Source organism: Hyaena hyaena, unplaced genomic scaffold (assembly GCF_003009895.1).
Source record: "Hyaena hyaena isolate Hyena2069 unplaced genomic scaffold, ASM300989v1 scaffold_1012, whole genome shotgun sequence".
Lineage (NCBI taxonomy): Eukaryota > Metazoa > Chordata > Mammalia > Carnivora > Hyaenidae > Hyaena > Hyaena hyaena.
Genome location: NW_024081647.1, coordinates 27,007 through 54,181, shown reverse-complemented (window position 1 = coordinate 54,181; position 27,175 = coordinate 27,007). Strand labels below are relative to the sequence as shown.

General features: G+C 38.8%; 1 protein-coding gene across 1 annotated transcript in view; it reads right to left on the bottom strand.

Moving 5' to 3' along the window:
- LOC120223583 (A-kinase anchor protein 6-like) overlaps positions 1-27,175 on the bottom strand; it is a 249,733-nt gene that overhangs the window by 214,743 nt on the left and 7,815 nt on the right. Inside the window, exons 3-4 of the mRNA XM_039221786.1 lie at positions 10,029-10,125; positions 8,725-8,888 (exon numbers count right to left, since the gene is read on the bottom strand). Coding sequence (XP_039077717.1) covers positions 8,725-8,888; positions 10,029-10,125 — 261 coding nt within the window. The remainder of the gene's footprint in view (positions 1-8,724; positions 8,889-10,028; positions 10,126-27,175) is intronic.

Genomic DNA, 27,175 nt, shown 5'->3' with positions numbered 1-27,175 from the left:
TACAATAATATCTAAGATGTCAAAAGTAAAGAAAGCTTTTCTGGCTTTGATTTCCAGAGCTAGAGAAAGGATGGAATGAGAGACACAGAGACAAACACAGAAAGATAAAAGCATAAATGTCCATGAAACAGACTTGGGCAGTTAGCTTCTACTGTATTTCACTGAACACATACTTCCATGTCTTTCTCTTTCTATTCCTTCTTCCCCCCTCTCTTTTCCTTTGTCTTAGTCTCCAGCTTTAGGCTTCATTTTTTCCCTGCTAGTCACTCAGCAAGATCTGTGACCTTGCTCAGCACTGCAAGCGGCAATGCTAACAAAAGTTGGCCTCTGTAGGCCAACTAAGTACAAAGATGAGAAGCCACTGCGCTAGCCCAGTACAAAATGACTTGGAAGCTGCATTGAGATGGTTCCCTGGGCTCTAGCTCAGCAGGACCTCCAATCTAGTTAACATTTCCTGAGAAATATTAACTCTCATTTAGGTGCAGTGGGAGGTAAGACTGGGAATGTTCTCTGAGTCCTAGTGGCTAAGAGCACTATGTTACACTAAGAAAAGATCTGCATCTCTGTTTACATCAGCACCACACAAATGGCTAAATTCCAAGTGATTTCCAAGGAGAAGGAAAAAGCAGTATGTGGACCCCTCGATGCTTCCTGACCTTACTGGATGGGAGAGATACTCTGGGTATGAGAACAGTTAAACAAACATTTGGAGTATTCAGGGTGTTGAGTGCAGGTGTGTGTACATTTGAAAGCTGCTGTTTTATAAGAAGTCCTAGGTGACTCAATAAACACAAGAGCCAGAGCAGAGTAATCCCGTTAGCAGGGCTCTTCTCAACTCAGACGGCTCCCCAGCCAGAAACAACACATTCCCAGGAAAAAGGGCAAATCACACACTGAAGTAATTATCTCACGCCTTCAAAGAATTTACTTATTAATTTCAAAGTGTTTTTAGAGGCAATTCTGTATTTTGCCTTCCGTTTTGTGCTTATATGCTTTTAGATTTTTTAAAATGTTGAAATCCACCACATACCAAAAAAGTTCACCTAATATATTTATTATATATCATCTTTAAAATAGATCAGGCTGATTTACAAAATGTGAGTTCTGCCAATAAAAGAGGGCTGCTTTCCATAGAATATAACTTTGTATACAATACCATGCATCTTTGCAACTCTAGGTATTATAGATTCTGATCTGAGATTAGGTACTCTTTGACTATATAAAAAAAAAAAAAATAGACTATCTACTCCCGTCAATGACATTTCTCTGTGTTGATTACGGACACCAAAGAATTTCACTCTCAAATTTTTGCTGACCCAAACATTTCTACCCTTAAGGCCACCAGCAATGAAGTAGAGTATGAAAAATTAAGATAAGCTATGGTCTTACTTATCATATAGACCATGATAGGAATAATCATTAGTTATCCTTTGACCTAGTATATATTTTTATCATCTCAATCATTTTTTCAGTCACCTCATTAGAGTGGCAGACCATTTAAAAAAAATTTCTCATCTTGGATCCACCTATACATCTGATAATATGCAAATTTAAGTGCCTCAAGGAGATTAGAGGAACTATCTTTTATTCGATTCTATCATAAATTTAGTAACGACAACTGATCTTCAAAGAAATAACTCACTTTTGTTTCTGTCTTTCAAAAACACTTTTGAAGAAAAGTTGCCCTTCTGATAACAAAAAAAGGACTACTGAAGAATCCACAGTAGAAGAAAAGGCTCTCCCTAGGTACTGCATATCAGGACTCTGTTTATATAGTTCAGCAGAAAAGGAACTGGATCAGATACTGGCTCTAAGGAAGAATTCTGCATGAAAGAGGTGGAATTGGTAATGCATTTACTACTCATTTGCTTGCATCAAGAACCACATTCCATTTCAATCTGCCAACATCCTAATTAAGATGATCTGAATCTTGGGTGATCTATTATTCTAGATCTGAGATAGCCAAATTTACATTAGACATGATGTTACACTGTGTGCTTACACAGAGATGATAAGACCACTGAGCATGTCTTCTCTCATGTCTGGCCGAGCACTGGGCAGAGCTCTCCATCAGCCCTCAATCAATAATGGCCAGGCCTTTGCCTGTTGTCTTTCTCTTTACCACTTCAGGCACGACTTAATCTTACTGTATCTTTTCTAGTTCCTTTTGACAAATAGAGCTATATCCCTTATTGCATGAGGAGGAATGCTTTCTACCTGTATGTGTCAGGGTATGTGGGACTAACAACATGAATGCAATTACCATTCATTACCTTCATGCTGTTTCTGAAGATTCTCTATTAAAGAACATGTTAGCTACATAAGCTTTTGAGCCAGAAAAGGAAAGAATATAAAGACAATGCTTTGGAAGCATCAGGATCAAATTCCATTTGAGGATAATAATATCCAGCTGTGATATTACCCAAGAGGCACTATAGAATACAGAGAAAATATCATACAAAGGTACTCTCCAAATCAGTTTCTTTCTCCCGCCCTTCAGTTAAAGAAAGTTATCCATAATGCATTAACATCAATACTACGTTAATACTCAGGTGTCTGTTAAACAAAAAAAAAACAAAAACAAAAATAAAACCAAACAAACACACAAAACAACAAAAATGTGTCTTGATACTGGACCTGCTCACCCTAGACATCGGAATAAAGTCCAGGTTCTCAGTGACATGACCAAGTTGGAGGCCAGGCATACCTCCCTTTTTAGCCACTATCCAAAATTGTCATTTGTACACTGAGGAACATACTTAAGAAATATGCTTAAGCTTGCTCTAAGTGCTATTGTTGAACAGATAACACTGATGACCTTCATAGTCTGATATCCATTTCCAAAGGGATGCAGTCTAAGATGTCAATCTAAGAACCTCCAAGAAAGCAGATAAATAAGCACAGCCCTGGAGTTCAAAGGAGCTAACCCTCTGTCTCCTTTCACTAAGGAAATGAAGAGGTGGGTTGAAACCCAGGCTAGGTCACCCTTCTAGTAGCTACAACATTTTCTGAATTTACAGTAAAATCTCCGAATGTTCTTTGTTTTGGAAATTGATCGGTTTCTTTAAAGAGGACAAAGTAACCACTCTGCGATTTCTGTGATACAAGGTTTAATATCTTATGTTAGGGACATCCTGGCCTTGATTCTTAGACATCTGTAATAATGGCAGAATAGGTGAAAAGTAAAGAAACAGAGAATAAGGACATCCTAAAGGAGGCAATGTGCAAACTTTAAGAATGCTTTCTTGCTTTCAGGATTTTTGGTTTGGGCCTTGACAGGTCAAGAAAAAAAAAAAAAAAGGAATGTGACCTTTGTTAGGTGTTGGGTGTTCCACATTTTGAAATCCCTCCCGCTATATACCATTCAAAAATTTAACATACTGAAAGCCTAGTTTTAGCTGATAAACTTTAACCAATCAATCTTAAAATAAAACACATAATTACAAGCATATTTTCAATTCTTGGAAGTGAGTGCTGAAGCTCTATTTCTAGAACTGGTGAATTCTGTTCTCTATTTCCATGTATAAAAGATCTCACAGTCCTGGGAAAACACTTTTTTAAAAAATGAAATACAACAAATAAGGTATGCTGCCGAGTCCTGGGGGAGAAGTTTCCCAGAGTCTTTGAATTTCCTCCTATCCTCCTTCTTTACAAGATTTCTAAGACCAAGTCCTTTTCTGCAGTCTCTCAAACAAGGTAAAAAAGAAAAATACCCCCTAGATATATTCTTTAGATTTTCTATCATGCTTCTCAAGTTCCCAGTAGCTTCTGAAGTAAACTTTAGATGAATTCTGGAGTTAGTTTTTATTATGTTTTAATTTTAGTTTCTCTTTTAGGTCTAAGATGAAATAGATTATCATAACTGCTATGCTTGGAGATGCATTTCATGGCACAATTCGTACATGACCTATGCAAGGTCACGTCATGGAAGGAGAACTGACATGATAGATAACGAGTTGAATCCGTGCTGTTAGTCTCGGACAACTTCACGGTAACCTATTTAAGTTTGCTCTATTTAGGGCAATATGGCAAGAAAATTTTCTTTTTAAAGAGTATATATGAGATATATCCTGTATAGGGTTCTCACTCTGGTTTGGACAGTGTCAATTTCAGACATGAAGAATTATTGCTCAAATCACTGGTCATAAGGGTTTTTTAAGGGTTATTTTTTGTCATAATGTGAGCCTTGGTGGAGACTGTAGCAAGCCTGCCTAATTCCCATCCACAGTGAGATGCCATCTTCCAGCCATGCCACACATTTTTACACCTCTAGGTCTCTGCACATGTTTCACGCTAACAAAAATCCTTTCTACCCTTCATTTAAAACATCAACCCCCCTATAAATCTTTCCTTCTCATTATTTCCATGCTGGCAAAAATCCTTTTCACCCTTCATTTAAAACATCAACTCCCCTGTAAATCTTTCCTTTGATACCCTCAAATAGGGTTATTTCCTTCTCTGTGTACTCATAGGGCTGTGTACCTATCTTTAGTAGAGTATTTATCAGATTCTGTTCTATTTGTTACTGTCTCCGACACCAGAAATGAAAGCTTATACATTTACCCCGATTTAGGATTTGTCATGTGCCAGGCACTGTTCAAAGCACTTTAGGGGTGCCTGGGTGGTTCAGTTGGTTAAGCCTCCAACTTTTGATTTGGGCTCAGGTCATGACCTCTCAGTTCATGAAATTGAGCCCCACATTGGGCTCTTGTTAGCAGCATAGAGCCTGCTTGGGATTCTCTCCCTACCTCTCTCTTTGCCCCTCCCCTGCTCATGCTTTCTCTCTCAAAATAAATAAACATTTTTTAAAAAGCACTTTAGATATGTCAACTCTTTAATCTGTCTCAAACCCTTTTGTGGCACGTAATATCATTGCCTCCATTTTACAAAGAAGGAACCTGAGACACAGAGAAGTTAAGTAATTTTTCCAAGGACACATAGCTAGTAAGTGCCGAGAGTTGAACTCAGGCCACCGACTTTAGGGTCTGAGTCTTCCTTATTATTCATTGTGTTTGCCCAACAAAGGCAGTTCATGACTATTAAACAAATAAAAAGAATAATCATCCTGATTTCTCCATAGTTTCCTAAGCTTAAGTTAGAAATACATTTTCTTTATCTTCAACTGATTTCACCTTCACCCTTGGCTGTGGAGGACTTCATCTGTCCAAAGAAAATTCAGCCTGGACTGGGGAAGAAAGAGGAGGACTGGGGGAAGGGAGGCCTGGGGTTTTGGTGGCCCTGCCACATCAGAGTCAGACTCCCAGCATCTCCTTCAGGTCCTATGTGTGCCAATCCCAACACGTGCCTTTCCGGGAGTTGCTCTTAGATGTATGACAGGGTGCACACAGTGGGACACAGAGTGCTAGGAATAGAGATATTATTCATGAAAAACACTTATGTTATTCTTTGTAAACTGATGTGAGTCAAGGAAGATACTTTCACTTTGAGGATGATCCAAACAGAGAGGTTTTGTTGTTTCTTTAAAACTGAGGCTCCCAAATCATTAAGAATCAGATGTATTTATGTTCCCTCCTGACCTTGGAATTCATGTCTCAAGTCCCCAATAGATTGTCATCTATTTTGCCTTTTAAATCTCTTTCTAATTCTTGTATTTTCCATATGTTCTTTATTTTTCTGATTAAAATAACTTTTACTCACTGTAGAGATTGGGAAAATTCAAAAATATTTAAACATATATCATATTTTATTTATGCATATATCATATTGCACAATATAGGGCTTTTCCCAATGTTAAAAAATTCTCTTCTAAAAGATTGTTTTAAATGGCTAGATAACGTGTATCAAGATGAGATGTAGCATAACTTAACTAAACAGTCCTTGTTTTAGATATTAGCAACAATGTGACAGACATTCTTTCTTTCACGTTGTGTGAGGATCCTGGCTATGTACAAACCGGGGAGCCCTGCAGGAAAAAGGCCTTCCTGGAGCCTATGTGACAGGGTTCTCTGGGACCTTATGGAATGCAGATTCTGGGGCCCCAGCCAGAAGGTTCTGATGTTTCGAAGGCTGGGCCTGAGCAGGGACTCCTCTTTTTGAGAAATGCAGACATTGCCTCTCCTTTGATAATACTATCTCCTCATTGGGTTATCTTCTTTATTCCACCTTCCTACAAAATGAGCTGATTCCTTCCTACAATATACCTTCCTACAAAATGAGCTGATTCAAATGTATGGAATTCAAATCGGCCCTGGTGAACAGAGCTACTCATTTCTGGCTTCAGTCTTTTATTAATCAATTAATTTACTTATTTATTCATTTAAATTATATATTCATTTTTTAATGTTTTAATGATTTTTGAGAAAGAGAGAGAGAGAGAGACAGAGAGGCAGAGTGTGAGTTGGGGGGAGGACAGAGAGCAAGGGAGACACAGAATCCAAAGCAGGCTTCAGGCTCTGAGCTGTCAGTACAGAGCCCAGTATGGGGCTTGAACTCATGAACCAAGTCAGATGCTTAACTGACTGAGCCAACCAGGTGCCCAATTCATTTAAATTTATTTATTTAATTAATTAATTCTCCACAGTTCCTCTTTGTCATCTCCCCTCCCTCCCTGATTCCCTCTGACCCCCCTTCACCTATCATGCCTCACGCCACACCCAGAAACAGCTTTTTATGCTACAAATCAATGATGCCATTTTCCTGCTCTCTCCAAAACCCTCCCATATGACCACAGGCCATGTAACTTCCCTCAAACCTCCTCCCTCTCTCCAACTGCATTGGCCTGTTCATACAATGTTGCTTCCTCAGAGAAGCCCTCCCTGATGCCCTGATCTAAATCACTCCTCCCAGCCCAACCTTCAGATGCTCCCTTCTCTTTTCTTTCACTGCACACCACCATCTACAAACACATGACTGTTAAATTTAGATCTGTCTCCCTACCTTACCATGAGCTCCATGAGACTGGCACTGAGATTAATGATTTATCATGAAACCTGGCCCTGAGCAGTCCCCGTGAGGGGCGGGACTCTAGGTGGAGATCGACAAGGGCTCTGGGGCCAAAGGGGTCAGATTCAAAAATGAGTTCTGCTACTTAGCACCTGTGTGCCTCCATTCTCTCCACTGGGGATCCTATGGTTACCACTGCAGAAGCACTGTAGAACAGTGTCTGATCTGTAGAACGCACCCAGTACAGGAGAGCTGTTTAAAAGTAAGCAATCAATGTACTTTGTTAAATAAATAAACACAACAGACTTTTTAGTTGGGTCTTTTCTCATCATCACCGTCCCCACCCGAGCCAAAGCATTAGCCCCATCAACTTGTCCCTGCAGTCTGTTCCTTGAAAGAGCCCTCCTTCTGCCCCAAGAAATCTGCTGAAGGCATTGTCCCTTCCATGTTATTAGTTCCAGCTCTGATCCTTTCGCCACGTCACTTCCTAAAATGTGCGCTCCTGTGCCAAGCCACTGCTCTTTCTTCCTTCAAGTATTTCCTGAAATGTGACCCTCCTCCAAGGAGCCTCCTCTAAGTGGAACTGAGCTCATCATTCCATTCTCTCTTTCCAACAAATAAGTTAAAGGTTGTTGCTTGAGGTTCCAAAGCCATAAATCTTCTGAGCCTTTCACTGGCTGCATGGTCTTACCAGGACAGGACAGGGTGGGTTTTTCCTCTGGCTGCGCTTAAGAATGTGAGTCTAAGAAGGCAGAGGGTTTGTTTAACTTGCTCTGTATACATTTAGCACAAGGCCAATCCACATGGACACTGAATAAATGTAACTCGATGATGATTTAATTACTTTATCCATGCCAGGAATAGAAACCATGAACTCTTAAATCTGTTTCCTCCCCACCCCCACAGTGCAATATGTTTCGATGCTGAGTCTATTATAAGACTGGTTTTCTGCACTTACTTTCACAAAAGAATAAACACAAAAGAGAGAGAGAGATTACATGAAAATATCAAACTAATAAAATTATTTTCCACATTATGAGTCCAAAGATACCTTTAACAGAGCAGTGCATTGTATGAAAAGGTGCTTCGTTTAAAGTTGACTTGCATATGCTTTATGGGTTATTTTGTAAATCTAAAATAGATAACCAAAACATGTCAATACTCATTTTTAAAGTACTTGTTGTATTCGGTGCATGCACCATTATGGAGAACTTACACTCAGAGCAAAAAGATTTGTAGCGAAGCATATGACCTTCTTCCCACTACAATGACCATCCCCTAATTAGGCAATGCATCTGATAGTCATTAACAGGAATGAGATAATGAATCACTTTCTCTCTTCTTTGTTAATTTGCTGTAACCAAGCGGCTAATGGATGTCAGAGCTGAGTGATTGCACTGATTATAGTGATTTATAGTTGCAACAAAACAATTTAAAACCATTCTGATTATTCATGTTAAAGATGCTTTATGTTTTGTTTACTAAATGTTTTATATCCCCCTTTCTCCTACCCCTAAAGTATTGTCCCCCTCCTACTCTGCCACTTTTGACAGAAAGACCTCTTTCTGGAAAACTTGAAAGTTGCAGGCTTTTTTTTTTTATTGTTTTAAACTAAGCCATTTCATTGTATTCATCTCTCTCATTTCTCTCTATCTTTCTTTACCTCCCCCCCCATATAGATAGATATAGAAATAGATATGGATATATAAAGTTTACCCAGTAGAAACAAAAAGCCTTAGGGGTGGAAAGAAAACTTCAGTGGTGCCTAGTTCAAAAGAAGGCAGAAATGAGAGGAAATAAGGCAAACTTCAAGCCACTTACCTTGGGGCTTCCAGTGCCTTCCTCATCCTCCACAGACACATCAGTAGCCAGAATCTCAGCTTTGATGGTATCCAGAGCCCTGAGAATCCAGCTGTGTTGTCGTTTGATTTGCCTCTGCAGCTCCTTCCACTGACTCGCAATCATCCGCAGCATGTCCTTCAGTCCTTCTCCAAAAGGAGGGGAAACCACAAGTTACAGTCTTGACTGCATTTCTACCCATTGTTAGCTTTTATTTAGAAAAATTAGATGAATATTTCAAAGAGTAAACATAATTTTAAATGACCACTACCCATCACCTGCCATATAAGTGTTTGTCACTAAGGAAAGGGAAAGGGATTTTTTGCCTTCACATAAGGCATAGGGATGTGAAGATGGTCTAACCACATAGATGCATGTTTGGGAATCAAGTTAAATTCAGTCTAGGGACTAAAAAGATGCATATGGAACTAAAATCACCAGGTATGAAAATTACCAACACTAAAGCTTCACATTCCAAATAAAAGGCCCTGTGTGTACATGTGTGGATGCTTTATAGTGGTCAGAAAGATGTACAGAAATAGGTAACGTTCATTCATCGAGGAGTATAGTACACGGGTCAGAATTAAGGCAGCAGTCTTTAGCATTAGCATGTTGGATTAATGCTGCTCTTTCCTTATTTAGCTGTGGTAAGCTCAAAGCAAGAGCCAAACTATAATTCATCCTGTCTTATGGTCTTTTACTACCAGGATAAGTATAACCAAATGACAAAACTATTTTTTATTTATAATCTGTTCCTCATAAATACATTAATCCTGGGTAGGAGTTGGTTTAAGGCTAAAACTCTGCTAATGCAATGACTAGCAAAAAACATGTAAAAGGTTCATGTGTGTGAATTGGCAGGGAAATAATCAGATATATCTAGACTGTCTGCGTTATATCTGTAATGATATCTATAAGTATCCTAATGCATATGCATCCTAACTATTTGCACCATTCTCATTCATTATCTTAATGTTATTTCCAGAGCACCTACATCACAAAGCATGTCAATGTGAAGTTTTCAGGAATGTGATTTCAAATGAAACTCAGGCGAACAGCAAGCCCAAAATAAAATGAACAGACCATTTGGAGGCAGTATTTCATCTTATAAGTATCACAGCATTGTATGCAGTATATGAAACATTTATAAATCTTGAAGGTCAATCTGATAATGTAAATATTAATAATACATAAGGAAGTGAATATATGCAGTAATTTACAGCAATGCTTCTTCATTCTTAATAGTCTGGAGACATAAAGGCTTGCAATATTTCAGGAGGATTTACCTGCTTTGTGAGATGCAATAAGCTCAAGAAGTTGGTGTCCTTCTTCCTCCACAGCTTCCTTGAGAGCACAATGACTGTCTACATTCAACTTGAAACTCTATAAGGAAAAATATGAGCATCAAACCCCAGCAAGGCAGTTAAACATAAAACATCCATACAAAATCACTCGCTACTTTTTATCAAGAACCACACAGCCCAATTTACCAAATAGACAAACTCATTTGCAATACTAAAAGCTATTGATATTTGGGATCTGGGCTCAAAATGTTTCCATTAGATTAGCACAGTGCATCTGTTTGGAAACAGCTGACAAATCTAGAAATTCATTAGGTTTTTATGAAAAGTCACATCCCGTAGGCTATATCAAGAGTAGCTGTGTTCTATAAAATACACTGCATTTCTACCAGCACATATGAGCTCTTTTCTTCACTTTTTCAAAATGTTACTGATAGCACTATTTATGAAACCATAAAAAAATTGGCAGCATAAAATATATTAGCCTTATGTGTGCATATATAAATCCATTAATATAGTAGGAGTTGGATTCAGCTGTGTTCCCAGATATCACGCAAAACAGAGAAAGCTGGATCAAGGTGCCATACTGAGGGGTCAAATGCTCTTCAAGTCTTTGATTTTTAAAGGCTTATTTCTTACATTGTGATGCTGCTTTAAAAATGAATACATCAAGCACATCAGGGGCATTTTTCACTCATTATAGTTATCCAAAAAGCAAAAACTGCTGGGATGGCTGAATCCCAACCCAGAGCCATGTCTTTCAGGAAGTCTTCTCTCATGCCTTATGTGGAGTTAATTAGCCCCTTTTCCCTGTTCCTTGTATGTGTTTCTACTACATAATTTATCATACTGTATTCTGCTTTGTTTCTATACTTGGCTACCAAATTATAAGCAAGTTTAAAGAAATGCCAGTTTCACATTTATCTCCAAGATGCTCAATATATTTGTAGAAATAATGGCTATCTGTTGAACTGGATCGATAATACTCTCTGAAGGGGAAGGTTTCCATTTAGATATTTCAAGAACCACAGATGGTTTTCCAAAGATTTTCCAATTCTGTAATGTTATAAGGCATTCCAACCATAGGATGTCCAAAGGAGCACAATCATAACAACCAATCTGTTAAATCAATGGTTACTCTTCAGGGTGAAAATCAGTTCCTTGGGTTGATTATTTAGAACATGAATTTGAAATACTGTATGCCAAATATTGGCTTCTCCTTGGTAGGGTTCCAAAAGCAATAGCCACATGGAATGCACTAAACTTAGTATTACGAATATATAACAGAAGTTCACAATGATACAGACCTAGTTAGAATATAATTTGGATGAAAGAGGTTAAACAACCATAAATTGTAAAATCAGGTACCACTCATTCATTCATTCATTCATTCATTCATTTAGAAACCATGTATCATGTCTATTCTATACACTGAACTGAGTAACAGTGATTGAAGGGGTTTAAGACATGGCTTCAGGCATCAAAAGACACCTGAACATGTAGGAGAACAAAGGATGGCCTGAGTCATCTTGGATATTCAGTAGTGAGTCTGGGCTCCTCTCTTTATTTTAGTGGCAAGAAGGTGGTCTTTGTAAAGCTCAGAAGAAAAAGTAGATTAAAAGAAGCTGGAAATGAAGAAGATAGGGACAGATCAAATCATCAAGTATAAAGGTAAGAATTCTGACCATAAAAATCTTTGACACCAAAATGATGAACGGAGGCATAAGACCAGAGGCATAAGAAAAAGTAAATTTTTAGCCAAATATAATGGAAAGAGACAATATTAAGTTTCCCCATGTTTCTTGTATTGTCCTTTTTCAGCTATCGGTATGATTGAATTAAATAAAGCATGGTAAAGTATGGGAAGCCTAATGCTTCTGGTCAATACAAACAGTATGATATCTATGAAAAAATAATGTTTACTATTTTGTAGCCAAAATATGGCTGTCTTTACTCTTTGCCACTGCAGTAGAAATCCTCAACTCTGAAGCAATGCCATGTAGAAGAAGGCTCACGTGTGTTTCAGGGAGAAGGGATAGGGAAAAGAAAAACACTTGAGACCAACCCAAGAGTACTAAAATTTAGGAAGAAACCTTTTCTAGAGGTTTCCTCATAACTGTAAATTTAGCTTAGTGCTCTCTCTGATTCTCTGTTTACTTACAACAGACTTGTGCTGAATGGTTAATAATCATGAGCTTCTGAAGAGGTGCATCAGGCCTATGTCTCAGAGCAAAAGAGAAACTAAGGACCTGTGAGTAGGTTGGATAATTTGACATAATTGAATCCATGAGTATAGAATAGATGCAGCTGGGTCTGGTTCTGCCTCAAGATGAGGTGGAAGCATTTGATTAGGCAAGTGGAAAAGATGAGGTATTCATTATTAGGAAAAAGGTAAGCTTGATAAGCTTGATGCTGTAGAAAAGTCCCATTTAATATATCTATTACCAAAATGGTACAATATTGCTTGATTTTCAGGTGCACCCATTAACTATTAATAATATCAAGTAAGGAATTCACAATAGGCCTCTGACATGGCAGCCACACAGTCACGCTAACAAAATTGTCAATGAAATTTCTGGCTGCTAAAGTCTGTAATAAGCTCTCCCCATTCTGCCCCTGCTTCTTCCCTAGGGAAGGAAGCTTAGACGAAAGGGTTTTATTTTTTTTCTTTTTCTTTTTTCTTGAACCTGATACTTGGACACATTTCCATTCTTGTGCTCCTAACACATTTCCTCAGCAATGCCGTATACTACAGAGTCCCTCTGCAACATCCACAGTACTCCCTGAAAATACAGGCATTCTCTGAAGGTTTAATTTATGGCACATTGCCATAAGTGGGTACCATGTTCCTATGTCACTGATTATGTGAAATTCCATAAATATGAGTAACCTGGGCTCTCTGAGACACCAGATCTTTTTTAGTATCTTTAAAGCAGCATGTAATCGAACATCTAGAAGAGAATAACTAATGAAATTGAAAATACAGTGACTGAGACAAAGGGCTGGATTATTAAAAAGATGATACATCAGAGGTTAGCCAATGGGTATCTCCATAACTATAATCTCTAGCTTCACCAGCTTAGAAAGATCTGGGTGCACTACTCCTTAGCAGGGTCCAAATTTGGGTAAGCACACTGATTGTTAACTTTGTCCATGATTAGACTTTACAAAACAGATGAAATATTACATTTAATTCGATTCTATTCAAATTTCTGAAGAGCCCAGTTTGATGGGAGTATGGCAGTCACGTAGATATGAAATGGAATCAAGGAAATGTATGCCTTGATGGACAAAACTATGACAAAAGGGAAGGATGATTACTCCTGGGGAATCATAAGAACAGATATGGATCTCCTGGTACAGGAAATAGTGGGAAAGAGTGTAATCACATCAGAAGTTTACAGATACAGGGTTGCTCAGCCTTACCTGAGTTCATATGGTAAACATAGACTTTCAATCATCCAATGAAATACTGTTAATGTCTGCCAGGTCCATTGAGGTCCATTAATTTGGGGATGTTGGTGAACCACCAGAGAGGCCAAAAATGAGTTAGTGAGCCCTTCCTGACTTAATTTTAGGTTTTTTTTAAAGCATAAATTAATCCAACAGATATTTCACTGTAAAGTCTTTGCCAGGCCAATAGATACAAAAGGTAACAACACGCCATCTTGACACAGCAGTCTTTTTGGGTGAAAGAGAATTTTAAAAGCTAGTAGCATAGAATAAATGTGGAATTAAGGTTTGGTGTATAATAGAGAGTGGTGGGCCTTAAGCAAACTGAATAGTAATATGCCCCACCCAATAAGATTTTTATTTTATTTTTTTAAATTAGAGTATCATGCTAACCAAGTAAAACCAAGACTGTGGGCTTTATTCTGTAGGAGTGTGGTAAGTGCTGGATAGGTGCTCTGGGAACCCCAGCTGGGTGCCAGGTTCTACAGAGTCTTGCGGGGAGCTTAGGGAGAAAGGGCTGATTTGTATGCAGGCCTGGAGATACCATTTATTATAGCAGGAAATGGGGAGCCACGAACAGCTTGGTGTGGCCGGGACAGAGCACAAGCAGGGGAGGTAGAAGCTATGACTACACATGGTAATTAACTCCAAGAGTCTTGAAAGAGTCAGCGAAGAAGATGTCAGCCACACTGAAGAGTGCCTGGCACAGTGCTGTGTTCTAGAAGGATCTCTCTGGTTGTTGGGTAGAGTTGATTTTAAAAGGGCAGACTGGAGACAAGGAGGCCATTTAGGAGGCTGCTATGGTAATAGAGGCCAGATGTTTCTGCATGCTCACATTTTTTTTAATTAAAAAAAGGTATGCTTTTCTTCTAAATGAATGAAAGAAGAAAAAAATGGAGAAAATCTTCTGTCTTTTCAAGTTTTTCTCAGTGTGTGAGAGCAGCATGTGCCAGAATTTAGTTCTTTGGCTGTTCTGATGATAAATACCAGAGGTTATTAGTCAGGAGTCTCCCAATGTGAAAGACATATTGAACTGATGAACTTTTACTCCCACTGTCATTTTAAAGAGATGGTATATATGCTGATGAATAAGGCACTTGATGACACTTTTTCTTCACACAAAAGATTTTTACTACCCTAAGAAAATGAAAACTTGCTTTTTTACAAGGGCAAGAGGAAGATGTGTCTTCAGTCAGAAAAGCAGAGGCTTAAAAAGTCACCTCCTACCTGCCTCAAGCCATCTTTGCCCAGGCTCCACTCTAAGCTATGCCTACCACCATGCTGCATTCCCGCAGGGGCTCCTGGTGAGGAAGAAAGCCACCATCCTCTGTGCCAAGCCTGGAAGCTCCTCTCCCCAATGCCATCGACAGAGGATGATCATTTGGCCCTTAAAATATAAAATATACTTTCCAAATGCCACATGTGCCAAGAACTGGAAGATTTTTATGAGTAAACACTTCTTTGTTTACGAACCTCTTAAGGGGCACCTGGGTGGCTTAGCCAGTTAAGTGTCCTACTCTTGATTTCAGCCCAGGTCATGATCTCATGGTTTGTTAGATCAAGCCCCAAGTTGGGCTCTTCACTGACAGCACAGAGCCTGCCTAGGATTCTCTCTCTCTCTCTCTCTCTCTCTCTCTCTCTCTCTGTCCTTTCCCAACTTATGCTTTCTCACTATCAAAAATAAATAAATAAACTAAAAAGAATCCTAAAAAAAAGAACTTCCTAAAATCTTGATATTATACAGCCATTCAAATGAAGACTATGAAATCACATGAAAAGTACTAAGAACACATTACAAGCCAAAAAAGAAGACTCAAAATTGTATCTATGATAACAATATAGCTTGTAAATGAATAGTCTCAGTGAATAGAAACAGAAGACTGTAGGGAAGCACAACAAAATGTCAACATCATTTGTGCAGGGTAGGACTTGCATGTAACATAGTCTGGTCTCAGGGAATGAGTTCTCAGTGCTTTAGCTTTCTAAAACATAAAATGAAAATAATACTAACTTCTAGGTTATTGTAAGAATTAGAGAGAAGGATTGTAAAGCACTGAAGCAGTGCCCAGAAATAAGTGGAACTAAAGAAAAATCATTACGACTTTTAAGTTCATTTTCTCTATTTTCCAAATGTGCTGTGTAGTAAATGGTACTTCATGGCATGTTTAGATGACAAGTAGCACTTATTGTTAAGGCTCTATCACCTCTACAAGTGCAGACACCACATTCTCTTTGCTTTAGTGTCACCACCCAGCACAGGCCTGCCCACAGCAGGCACCAAAACATAGATGCCACTACCAGAGATTTGGGAAGAGGCTGCACAGGCTGAGGCCAGTGATTCAGGGCTTCCTTTTGCCTCCAGTGTGTGCTCTTGGATGAATCATCTAACCCTTCTGGGCTTCTGTTTCCTCCTCTACAGTCCAAGCATTTGGACTCAATATTTTCCAGTCCTTGGACATCTGATTTTATCTTTCAGCCAGGGAGCTAAGGATAGGTGGCTGGGGAGGCTTTTTATTTATTCTAAACTAGAAAATTTTCAAAGAGGGGAAGAATCCCAAAGCCATCTAACTATTCATCTACCCCAGGGCAGATCTGTCCCTCAACCATCCCGGGCAGATGTGTTCATTCTATTTTTAACTATCTCCAGGGAAGTCTCTTCTAACTTCTCATCCTGAGTCCGCAACATTTCTTCTCAGGAATTTAAGAGCTTTGTGAAAAGCAGCACGAGCTTTCCTCTGCTTCAGAGTCTTTTGCCAAGTCATCTCTCCAGTGTAGGGGTTGGAAATCAGAAACATTGTGAGAATATGCCAACAAAATCCACACGTCCAATCAATCACCAAGCCCTGCCAATTTATTTCTCCATCCTCAACTCTTCCATATTGACTAACACTGCCTTACATTCAGGCCTTCATATCACCCTTGCTAGGTTGACTTTGACAACATTTTGTCATGGTGCCTTAAAACTACAATTATTCCTTATCTGTGACATGCCTGTGAAGGGGTAGGCATTGTCCTAAGCATGCAGGATGTGGCTGCAAATTAGTTGGATATAACCCTGACCTCACAGAGCTCAGAGTCTAATGGGGGATGGAGGATGTGCAACTTATAAACAGGCATTTGTCAGCAACTGTGTCAAGGAGGCCATGACATAGTGTAGGTGCTGGTGACAGCATGGACTCTGGAACCAGACAACCTGGGTTCAAATCTCAGCTCCTCCATCACCCACTGTGTAACTCTGGGTGACCTGTGGGTACTCAGTTTCTTCAGCTGTAAAAAGGGAGAAATGTTAGTGCCTACATCATGAGGTTACTGTGGGAAAGAAAGGCCTTATTACCACTAGTGAATGGTACCACTCCAGAGCCTGGCATATCGTAACAGCTCAACAAAACATTTTACTACACATAATGGCCTGCCTCCAAAACAACTCTGGAAAAGATGCTCCTTCTCTTAATATCCTCTAATAGCTTCCCAATATTGCAGGATAAGGTCCTGTCTCTATCATGACCTGCAGAGTCCTCTAAAATCCCAGCCAAGTCTGCTTCTCAGGTCCAATGGCTGCCTTGAAATGTACCTACACTGCTTACAGTTTCCAGTTTACACCAGCCATCTTTCTGCTCCCAGATTTTGCTCTTGCTGCCACCTCTGGTGAAGACCAGCATGGACAGTCCTCCCCTTCCCCTAGCTAAGCCCTGCCTCGCCCTTTAAGATTTATCTCGGGTGTCAATCTCTCTAGCAAGTTTTCCCTGACTTTCTTCTATCCTCTGGGCTTCCACATTCTCCTCAGCACCCACGGTACCTATGCAGACCTCACGACTTTAATTACTACAATGTTTTGCTAATTACTGATGACGCATTTGCTTTCCATACATGAGTTTCTTGAGTTCCTTCTCACGTGTTTTTGAATCCAGTGATTAGCACAGTGCTTGGCACACAGAACACACATAACAAATGTTTGGAGAACAAATTAAGATTTGTACCAAAAACATTCTGTGTAGCTTTCAAATTGCCTATGGCTCTCTGGGAGATACTCACTCTTCACTTGAAAGTGGTTGATAAATGTCCCCAAATTTTACTCAGTGAACACCATGTAAATGAGCTGTCATGTTCCTTCACTTACAAAATTACTTGCCAATTACACTTAGATGATCTCACTGTAATTGCCATGTAAACTGTACCCTGGCTGAGATAGCCTAAATCATCAATTTAACTTTACCCTCTCATCATATGGTACTTACCACATAATTAAATAAATGGTCAGCCACCACCACAATTGTATATCTCCCAAACAAAATGAAGTGGCTACATTTGTCACTGATTTATCATTTATGACAACATGCAACACACCTCCATGTATAATATCAGAAGCTTAAAAAATTTAAAAGTTCTAGGTATTCTTGAGGGGAAAACAATGCCAAGTTTATGATAAAAAAGTATAAGCATTATAAAATTTTGTTTTCCTTTAAAAAAAGAAGAAGAAGAAGGCACTAAGATATAAAGACAAAAATCCTCATTCTTCCTGAGGAGACTCTTTTCCTAAATCCTCAGATAATAAAAACATTTCCAAGCATTTGAAAGTGAATTTAGCTCTTCAAACAAATCATAATTTCTTTCAAGCAAACAGTTGCATTGTGTGTGTGTGTGGAAGGTAAATGTGTTTTACTAAGGTTGACATTCTTTTCTGATAGACTTGCTAATACCTTATGCAAGAATTAGATGCATGGGAGAGATCCTAAATGTCGACAGTGCCTCTTAGTGAGCAAATTTTCATTTGCTCTTCTGGATGCCACCTTCACACCTCGCCCAGGTGGGCACATTGACTTCCTAGCAGGGCCACATTAGGCCAAACAGATTCTCAAACAGAGGTTTTGTCTAAAGGGACCATTTGACTTCCAGAACACACTGCTCTGAGGCTCTGATTGAAAAAGAGGTCAATGCCGGCCCAAATATCCCTCTACCCCCTGCAGTGGAATAATTGATGTGCAGCAGCCCCTACAGATGTGGAGTCACCAAGGTGATGGATGGATATAAGTATATTATTCACATGTACATCTGCTAATATACAGGTCCCAGTGCAAACACCAAGACTTAAGAATATTATGTGGATTTAGGACAATCCCTGAAGGACTCCAGTTCCATTAAAAATTTGTTTGGCAGCCTGGGGCAGATCTATTCCAACTCCCACATGCTTCATGCATTTGAGAGGGGGAACCAAACCACTTTAAAAATAAATTTAATAAATTTTGTAATGTCAAATCATTAACATCCTGTCTAGTCATATAGTCTTCATATTTTGAAATAGTAACATTAACCTGTGGAATTTTTTCAAACCATTCTAATATCGGAGTTAACATTTTTATTTTCCTGTGTTTTCTGCCAAAGGAAATGAATTATGTCCTGAAAAGAGAAGAAAGCATTCCAATTTTTTTTCCTCTATAGGCATTTCTCTTGTCACAAATATACCAGACAATACCCAGAAAGCTCTGTGACCAGAGTCCATTTTGGTTTGGAAATAGCAGAGGAAATAATTTAACTTGCAGACATTCTCAGTTATTGTTTGCTGATTTACAATATTAGTTATAATTTGCTGCCTGTAATGGTTGTAACATTGCTCTTACAAATGCTCATTCATTCGTCTAGTGGAATTTTTTAGTATCTATTATGCACAGGCTGGGTGTCAAAGGAGACAGCAAAGAGATACACAAGCCATCCCCTCAAGTAGGTAACAGTCTGGGTGGATGGGGAGAAATCCAGCTTCTGATGCCACATATTCTCCTCATGTCTCCAAGAAATATGCTCATGATTCTCCTGAAATGGACAAAGTATCCTCATATACAAAATGTTTATCTGATCTTCACAACAATCTTCAGTAGATATAACAGATCTGTTTCAGATCTGTTTCAGGTTTGAAGCACTTACTTTAATATGCCATATTTATATTGGATGAACTGCTTCAGGGTTCCAAAATTCCATGTCATGCAGTAGGTAAATAGAATGTGCACATGTGTCTACCTAGGAATAGAGGTGGTAGGTGACAGCACTCGGACTCAGCTGAGTTAGGACATGCACTGGCTTTTGTCCATACAGAGTCCAGCAGCCTGTGTTTGAACCTCAAAGTGCAAAGCCAGTCTGCAAAATTTCTCTTCAGCCCTTAGCATATCACTGCCCTAAACAGGAAGTATTTAATAAATGTAGTGTTTCCCTGGTATTCTAATTTAAAATAGTCATTATATCTTAAAAAGAGCAATAAACAAAATAATAAATTAGTAAAACGTTTGGCCATCAACTATTTCCAAAATGATGAGAACTATTGGATATCATGGCTCAAGTGCTTAAACTGAGTCAGACAAAAGTACATTCCCAGGTGCTGTGAGCAGTTCAGGACTCCTTCTAAACTGAAAATGGAAGACAATGCTATTCGTCTCCTAGAGATACAGAATTAGTTATATAAGCAAAGGAATGTGGTCCAGGACTTTCTACATGTCCAAAATAAGCCTCCTGTCCCCACACATCTAATTCAAAATGCCTGCATCCCTTAGGCATTGAGGAGAGCACCAGTTGGGATGAGCACTGGGTGTGGTATGGAAACCAACTTGACAATAAATTATATTTTTAAAAATGCCTGCATCCTTATAAATTTGTGACAGACTTTTCCATTCCCAAGCCACCAAAGGAAGTCACTCAAGGCTGGGAGTTGAGTATTTTAAATCCCCTGAAAAGAAGTAATGCTCTTCCTACTAAACTCTCAGTTAGTTACCTTAAACTGGTGAGAATCAAGGAGAACAAGCAAATGGAACTTCAAAGCTCCTATGAGGCCACCAGCTCTGCTCAGCAAGGCTCAGGAAAGTGACAGCCAAACTCACACAGCTTGGGCTTTTGAAGTCTAACCGACTGTCTCCCATTAGCTGAGCAATACAGCCTCTGCTGTACAGTGGCAGCCACTGGTCTTGTGAAGCTCTGCTCTCTTGGGCCAGGGCAGCCTATTATCTCAGCAGAGAAAGGTAGCCAGGGAGAGGTGGGCACCAGCAACTGGGAAAAAGAAAAGCCTATCATCCCTTAACTTCAAGCAATGAAACATGGAGCAGATGTAGAGACAGGAGAGCAAGCAAAAGAAAAACAGCTGAATGTATTTCAGGAACTTTTCTTATACAGCTAAAAATTCTGTGAGAAGTATATGAGTTTTTTAAATGAAACAAAAGAAAGCTATTTAATAAAAAAAATATAACATGAAGTTCTAAATATAGATAATACATGCATGGAAGTATCTGTGTGGAGATTTTATTAGCCAAGAACATTACCAGTTTAATCCAGTCTGTCTTTATAAATAGGGTAATGACACAGTAAGAAAATATTTTCAAACCCTTTAAAGGTACAAAGATATAAGCAGTTTGCAGGATTTGGTGCTTTTATGCCACCTTGTGGTAGTCATCTCAAATTGCAGGTACCAATCCTAAAATGAATAAGTTAAGTTCTAGAAGGTGGGCTTTCAAGCTACCCCTATAAACACAGATTCAGCCTCTGTACACACATAAACACGGACCCTGCTCACTTCTCCAGATCTATGGAAAAAGCTATTCCTAGAGTATTACAGACTCTCATCACATGGGTGTCCTGAGTTGCTGCTGTAATGGGACAAGAAGACTTTCAACTAATGGTAAAACAAAACAAAACAAAACAAAAACCTGTATGCTCATTGCAGTATTATTTGCAAAAGCATAAATAAGAAGGCAGATTGAATGGCCATCATCATGGGAATGATTAAATAAATTGTGGCACATCCACACCATAAAATATTAAGAAGCTGCTAAAAAGAAAATGTAAGTAGATCTTCATGGACTGGCAGAAGGATGTCTGCAACATCTTTAGACACAAAAAGCAAGTCATTGAACAGTATGTATAATATGAATGTTAAAAATTCTTAAAATGTATGCACTGTTACATAAAGAGGTCCAAAAGGATATAGAACAAACTGTTTATGTGGGTTATCTAAGGGAGGGTAAGACTTTTTACTTTTATTTTTATGCTCTTTTATATTGGTTGAATTTTCTCCAGTGAATATAATGTTTTTCTCTAACTAGAGTTTCAAAATATCAGCAGTTGCATGAAAGATGAAGTTTCCTTCACCTTAAACACATGTCCCCAATGGTCACTGAGCTCTTGTAATATCTGCCCCCTCTTTCCCATGTAAAAAATCTTGTAATGTTCACATTCCTTGGTTTAACACACCCCCAGAAGGCCATATAGCTTCAGTCCCACTACACACAGAGAAACTTTCTGCCAATTTCCACACTCTTCAATACATTCAAGTCTTGGTCAAGTTTCTATCATCTGTGGGCTTTCAGGCCTTGCTGTGCTGTTCTTGAGGATATTAATAGGCTCTGGGGAGACTAGGGAAAATGAAACAGACATTGGCAATGAGGTTTCTAACTATTCAAGAGACAGCATCGAAAAGAGAACTCTGATCCGTGCCCTTCTCATTAATCTATCCCCTTTCCTCTGTTCTTACCTAACCCCTACCTGACACTGACTTACATCCTCTCCAGTTTTCTCACGGCTCAAACATCACTTAATCCATGCATTCTATAACAGCTTCCCTGATCTTGGCTTTGTTCTACCCATGCCTTGGTAAGCAAGCTCCCTGGAATACACTGGTCTTTCCCAGACTGGAATCTGAACCTGCTTTTGCCATGGGTAGAGAGATCTGTTGCATGCTTATCAACCTGGCCTTGAGGTCTGCCAAAGCCTGGATTCCTCAAACTGTTGAGATATCCAGGTTCTTTTGGAACAGAATTCCAAAAAATAGTATATTTTTAGCACACTTTCTATTCACATCTCAGATCAAGGACTCATTTCCTTAATATATACAAAGCTCCCATAAATCTTGAAGCAAAGAGCCAATGACCCAACAGAAAAAAATAAGCTAAGAATATGAGCAGACATTTCTCAGAAAAGAAACACAAATGACTCCTGAAAACATGAGATATACTCATCTCCACTTATAATACATGAAATACAAACTAATCTACAATGAGATGCCATTTGTAACTATCAAAGGGACAAAGATCAACAAATGTGATAACATACTTCAATAACAAGGATGTACAGAAAGAGGTATTCTCATGCCTTGCTGAGTATACATTGGTACAATCTCTACCAAGGACAATTTGGCATGACATAAAAATTTTAAATGTGTAAATCTTTGACAAAGCGGGAAAGAGTATCCAATGGAAAAAAGACAGCCTTTTTAACAGATGGTACTGGCAGAACTGGACAGCAACATACAGAGGAATGAAACTAGATCATATTCTCACATCATACACAAAAATAAACTCAAAATAGATAAAGGACCTGAATGTGAGACAGGAAACCATCAAAACCCTAGAGGAGAAAGCAGGAAACAACCTCCTTGACCTCAACTGCAGCAATTTCTTACTTGACACATTCCCAAAGGCAAGGGAATCAAGAGCAAAAATGAACTATTGGGATCTAATCAAGATAAAAAGTTTATGCATGGCAAAGGAAACAATCACTAAAACTAATAGGCAACTGATGGAATGGGAAAAGATAGTTGCAAATGACATATCAGATAAACGGCTAGTATCCAAAATTATAAGGAACTCACCAAACTCCAAACCCAAAAAACAAATAATCCAGTGAAGAGATGAGCAGAAGACATGAACAGACACTTCTCCAAAGAGGACATCCAGATGGCCAACAGACACATGAAATGATGCTCAGCATCCCTCCTCATCAGGGAAACACAAATCAAAACCACACTGAGATATCACCTCATGCTGGTCAGAGTGGCTAAAATGAACAAACCAGAAGTCTATAGATGCTGGCAAGGATGTGAAGAAACGGGTACCCTCCTACACTGTTGGTGGGAATGTAAACTGATGCAGCCCCTCTGGAAAACAGTGTGGAGGTTCCTCAAAAAATGAACAATAGAGCTCCCCTATGACCCAAGAATAGCACTACTAGGAATTTACCCAAGGGATACAGGAGTGCTGATACATAGGGGCACATGGACCCCAATGTTCATACCAGCACTCTCAACCATAGCCAAAACAGGGAAAGAGCCTAAGTGTCCATCAACTGATGAATGGATCAAAAAGATGTGGATCATCTATACAATGGAATACTACATGGCAATGAGAAAGAATGAAATCTGGCCATTTGTAGCAATGTGGATGGAACTTGTGGGTGTTATGCTGAGCGAAATAAGTCAGGCAGAGAAGGACAGATACCATGTTTGCACATGTAGGTGGATTAGGAGGAACTTAACAGAGGACCATGGGGGTGAGAAAGGGGAAAAATAGTGGGGGAGAGGGAGGGAGGCAAACCATGAGAGACTCTTGAATGCTGAGAACAAACTGAGAGCTGATGGGGGTGGGGGAAAGAAGAAGGGTGTTGATGGTCATGGAGGAGGGTACTTGTTGGGATGAGTACTGGGTGTTATATGGAAACCAACTTGACAATAAACTATTTAAGAAAAAAATAAAAAATAAATGAAGTATGTAACTTACAAACAAAAAAAAATTAAATGTGTATAACCTTTGACCCAGAAATTTTACATGTAAGGCATTTATTTTAAGAATATACTTAAAATGGTGCAAGATGATGAATATCCATGGATATGCACTGAAGCGCTGTTTAAAATTTTTAAAAAGTGCAAACAACCTAAGTTTTCATCAATAAAGAACTGGTTCAATGAATTACGGGATATTCATAAATGGAACAATATGCAGCCATTCAAAAGGATAAAGTAGTTCTATATGTACTGATTTTGAATTACTGCTAGCCTAAACCAAGGGAACAAAGTTAAGTACACATATGCATTTGTTTTCATATACCACTACTAAATTTGAAAGAATATAAAGAAAGAAGGAACACTGGTTGCCTCAGAGGAAGAGAATTGATAACTGGGAGGACATAGATAGGAGGCTTACTTTTGACTTTCTACATTTTTACTAGCTTCTTTTATGTACCTTTATAATTTTGTGTCATATGCATATATTAGTAAATTTAAAAAAACACATTAAAGAAACCAAAAACACTGTCTGTACTACCTTGTCTTCCAAATGTTACACTCAAATACATTTTCCATTATGCCCATAGTTATTTTCTCTCTAAGCCATGGACCTCACCCAGTTGTTGTATGTCAAACTGACCCTACCCTCATGGAATTTACAGTTGATTCATGTCACTCTTCTGTTTAAAATAAAACCAAATCTTCACTTAGTCCCTTTGCTCCCAAGGAAATTTTCAATCCAATAAAAAGACACTCAAGCTCCTTCACTATCAAACCATCAACCTCAACCTGGTCTCAGCCACACGAGATGGCTCACCACACCTTCCTTACTTGCCCTTAAAATTTCCTTCCATCCCCTCTCCTCCCCTCTCTATCCAGCAAATCATGAATGTCCTGTGAGGTCCACATCCAATTACTTCTTTGAGCCTTCTTTATACTCTCAGGAAGGACCAATAAATCTTCTCTCTATACTCCTAACAGTACTTTGTGTCTCCTATAAGAAGCTAACTGATCAAAATTATATTACATTTATTGGGGAGCTTGGGTGGCTCAGTCAGTTAAACATGTGACTCTTGATCTCGGCTCAGGTCATGATCTCATGGTTTGTGAAATCAAGCCCTGTGTCAGGCTCTATGCTACGCTGACAGCACAGAGCCTGCTTGGAATTGTCTCTCCCTGCTCCTCTCCCTCTTGCACATATGCACATACAATCTCTCTCTCAAAATAAATAAACTTTAAAAAATTATATTTATCATTTATGGCTCTATAGATGGCTATGATTTATCTATGTTCATGTCCTTCAGATTGTAAATCCTTGGGAGGAAGAAGCCAAACTCATCCATCATGCATTCCTGGTACCTACATAATTGGCTGGCATGCACAGGTGCTTGGTATACATGAACTCATCATCACCATTTCCCTCATGTTTTCTCATCCATCAAGTTGAAATAAGAATATTGTTTCTTGAATCCTATTTCTATGTGGTTGGTTAATGTTTGCCCAACATGACATGGTACTACCTATGCAAATTTATCTCCCAAGTTTAATCCAGGCTCTTGTGCTTATTTCTTTGTCCTAACTCTTGCACAACTATCTGGTGTAGGCTAGACTTTTCTTTCTCCAACTGGATATCTGATTGGCTGTAGATTAAAAAAAACTGTTGGCTTGTTTTCCTACAATTAGTTTCATATGATATGGTGTCCATTTGGTGTCCATTTAGGCATACATAAAAACTTGGAAGATCAGAGTTATGTTTTCGGAACCATATGGACATGAAATGAAATCTATAGAGGGAGAAGTTGCTGTCCTTCTCTACTGCTTTACTCTTAAGCACTCTAAGATATTATAAATTATCTTTTTTTTTTTTTAAATATTTTTATTTATTTCTAGGAGAGAGAGAGAGACAGCGTGAGCAGGGGACGGTCAGAGAGAGAGGGAGATACAGAATCTGAAACAGGCTCCAGGCTCTGAGCTGGCAGTCAGCACAGAGCCCGACGCGGGGCTCGAACCCACCAACCGCGAGATCATGACCTAAGTGAAAGTCGGACGCTTAACCGAGTAAGCCACCCAGGCGCCCCTATTATAAATTATCTTAAAGGAAAACATCTAAATAGTCTGCCCAGAACTATTTATGATGCTTCTATTTATGATGCATCCAGTCAAATGTAGGTTTTGGTAACTTGTGTTTCTTAAGCCACTAAAACAAGGTGATGAGAGAAACAGCCTAAAGCTCCATCAAGAGATAAAAGAATAAACAAACTGTGATTAATCAATATAATGGAATATTGTTCAGTAATCAAAATGAATAAACAGTTGAAATATGTAACATCCAAATAAGTATGCTGGGTGAAAGAAACCAGAATAAATATGCTGGGTGAAAAAATAACCAGATGAATGGGAAGGAGGGAGACAGAGAGAGAGAGAGAGAGAGAGAGAGAGAGAGAGAGAGGAGGCGAGAATAAAAGAGAGAAAGAGGATACATACAGTTTGACTTTGTTTATGTGAAATTCTAGAAAGTGCAAAATAATCTTCATAGTAACAGGAAACAGATCAGCTATTGCTTAGGGGTTAGGGAAAGGCCAGGAGGGAAATGAGGGAGGAATTACAAAGGGTCAGAAGGAAGCTTTTGGAGGTTATAGATATGTTCACTATCTTGGTTGTGAGGATGGTTTTATGGGTGCATACATTTGTCAGTTTGTTGAAACTTGTACACATATGTATTTTAAATACATACAACTTATTACATGTCAACTATACTTCAATAAAGATGTTTTTTAAAAACAAGTAGACATAGGTGAAGAAGAAGGGAATCTGTCCGAAAACATATGTATACAATACTGTTTTCAAAATGGTTTTCAAAGAAGAGGGATGTTCAATACTTGCAAAATACCTTTCCAGAATGACATTTTCCTGAGACTGTCATTTTCTAGGAAGACAGGAATTGTATTTTTGAAAGGAGCAGCCAGGTTGCAAGCAGATGATTAATTATCATGGAAAATCATTGATGTATCATCGCAATTTCACAGTATTTCTTACAGTTAAAATAAAGCTCCTTCATATCTCTCACAAAGGTATTGTGAAGCTTTAATTGATTTGTGTTGGTAAAAACCCTTGGTTACCGTCATGGAAAATAATTGAATTAAGCATCAAA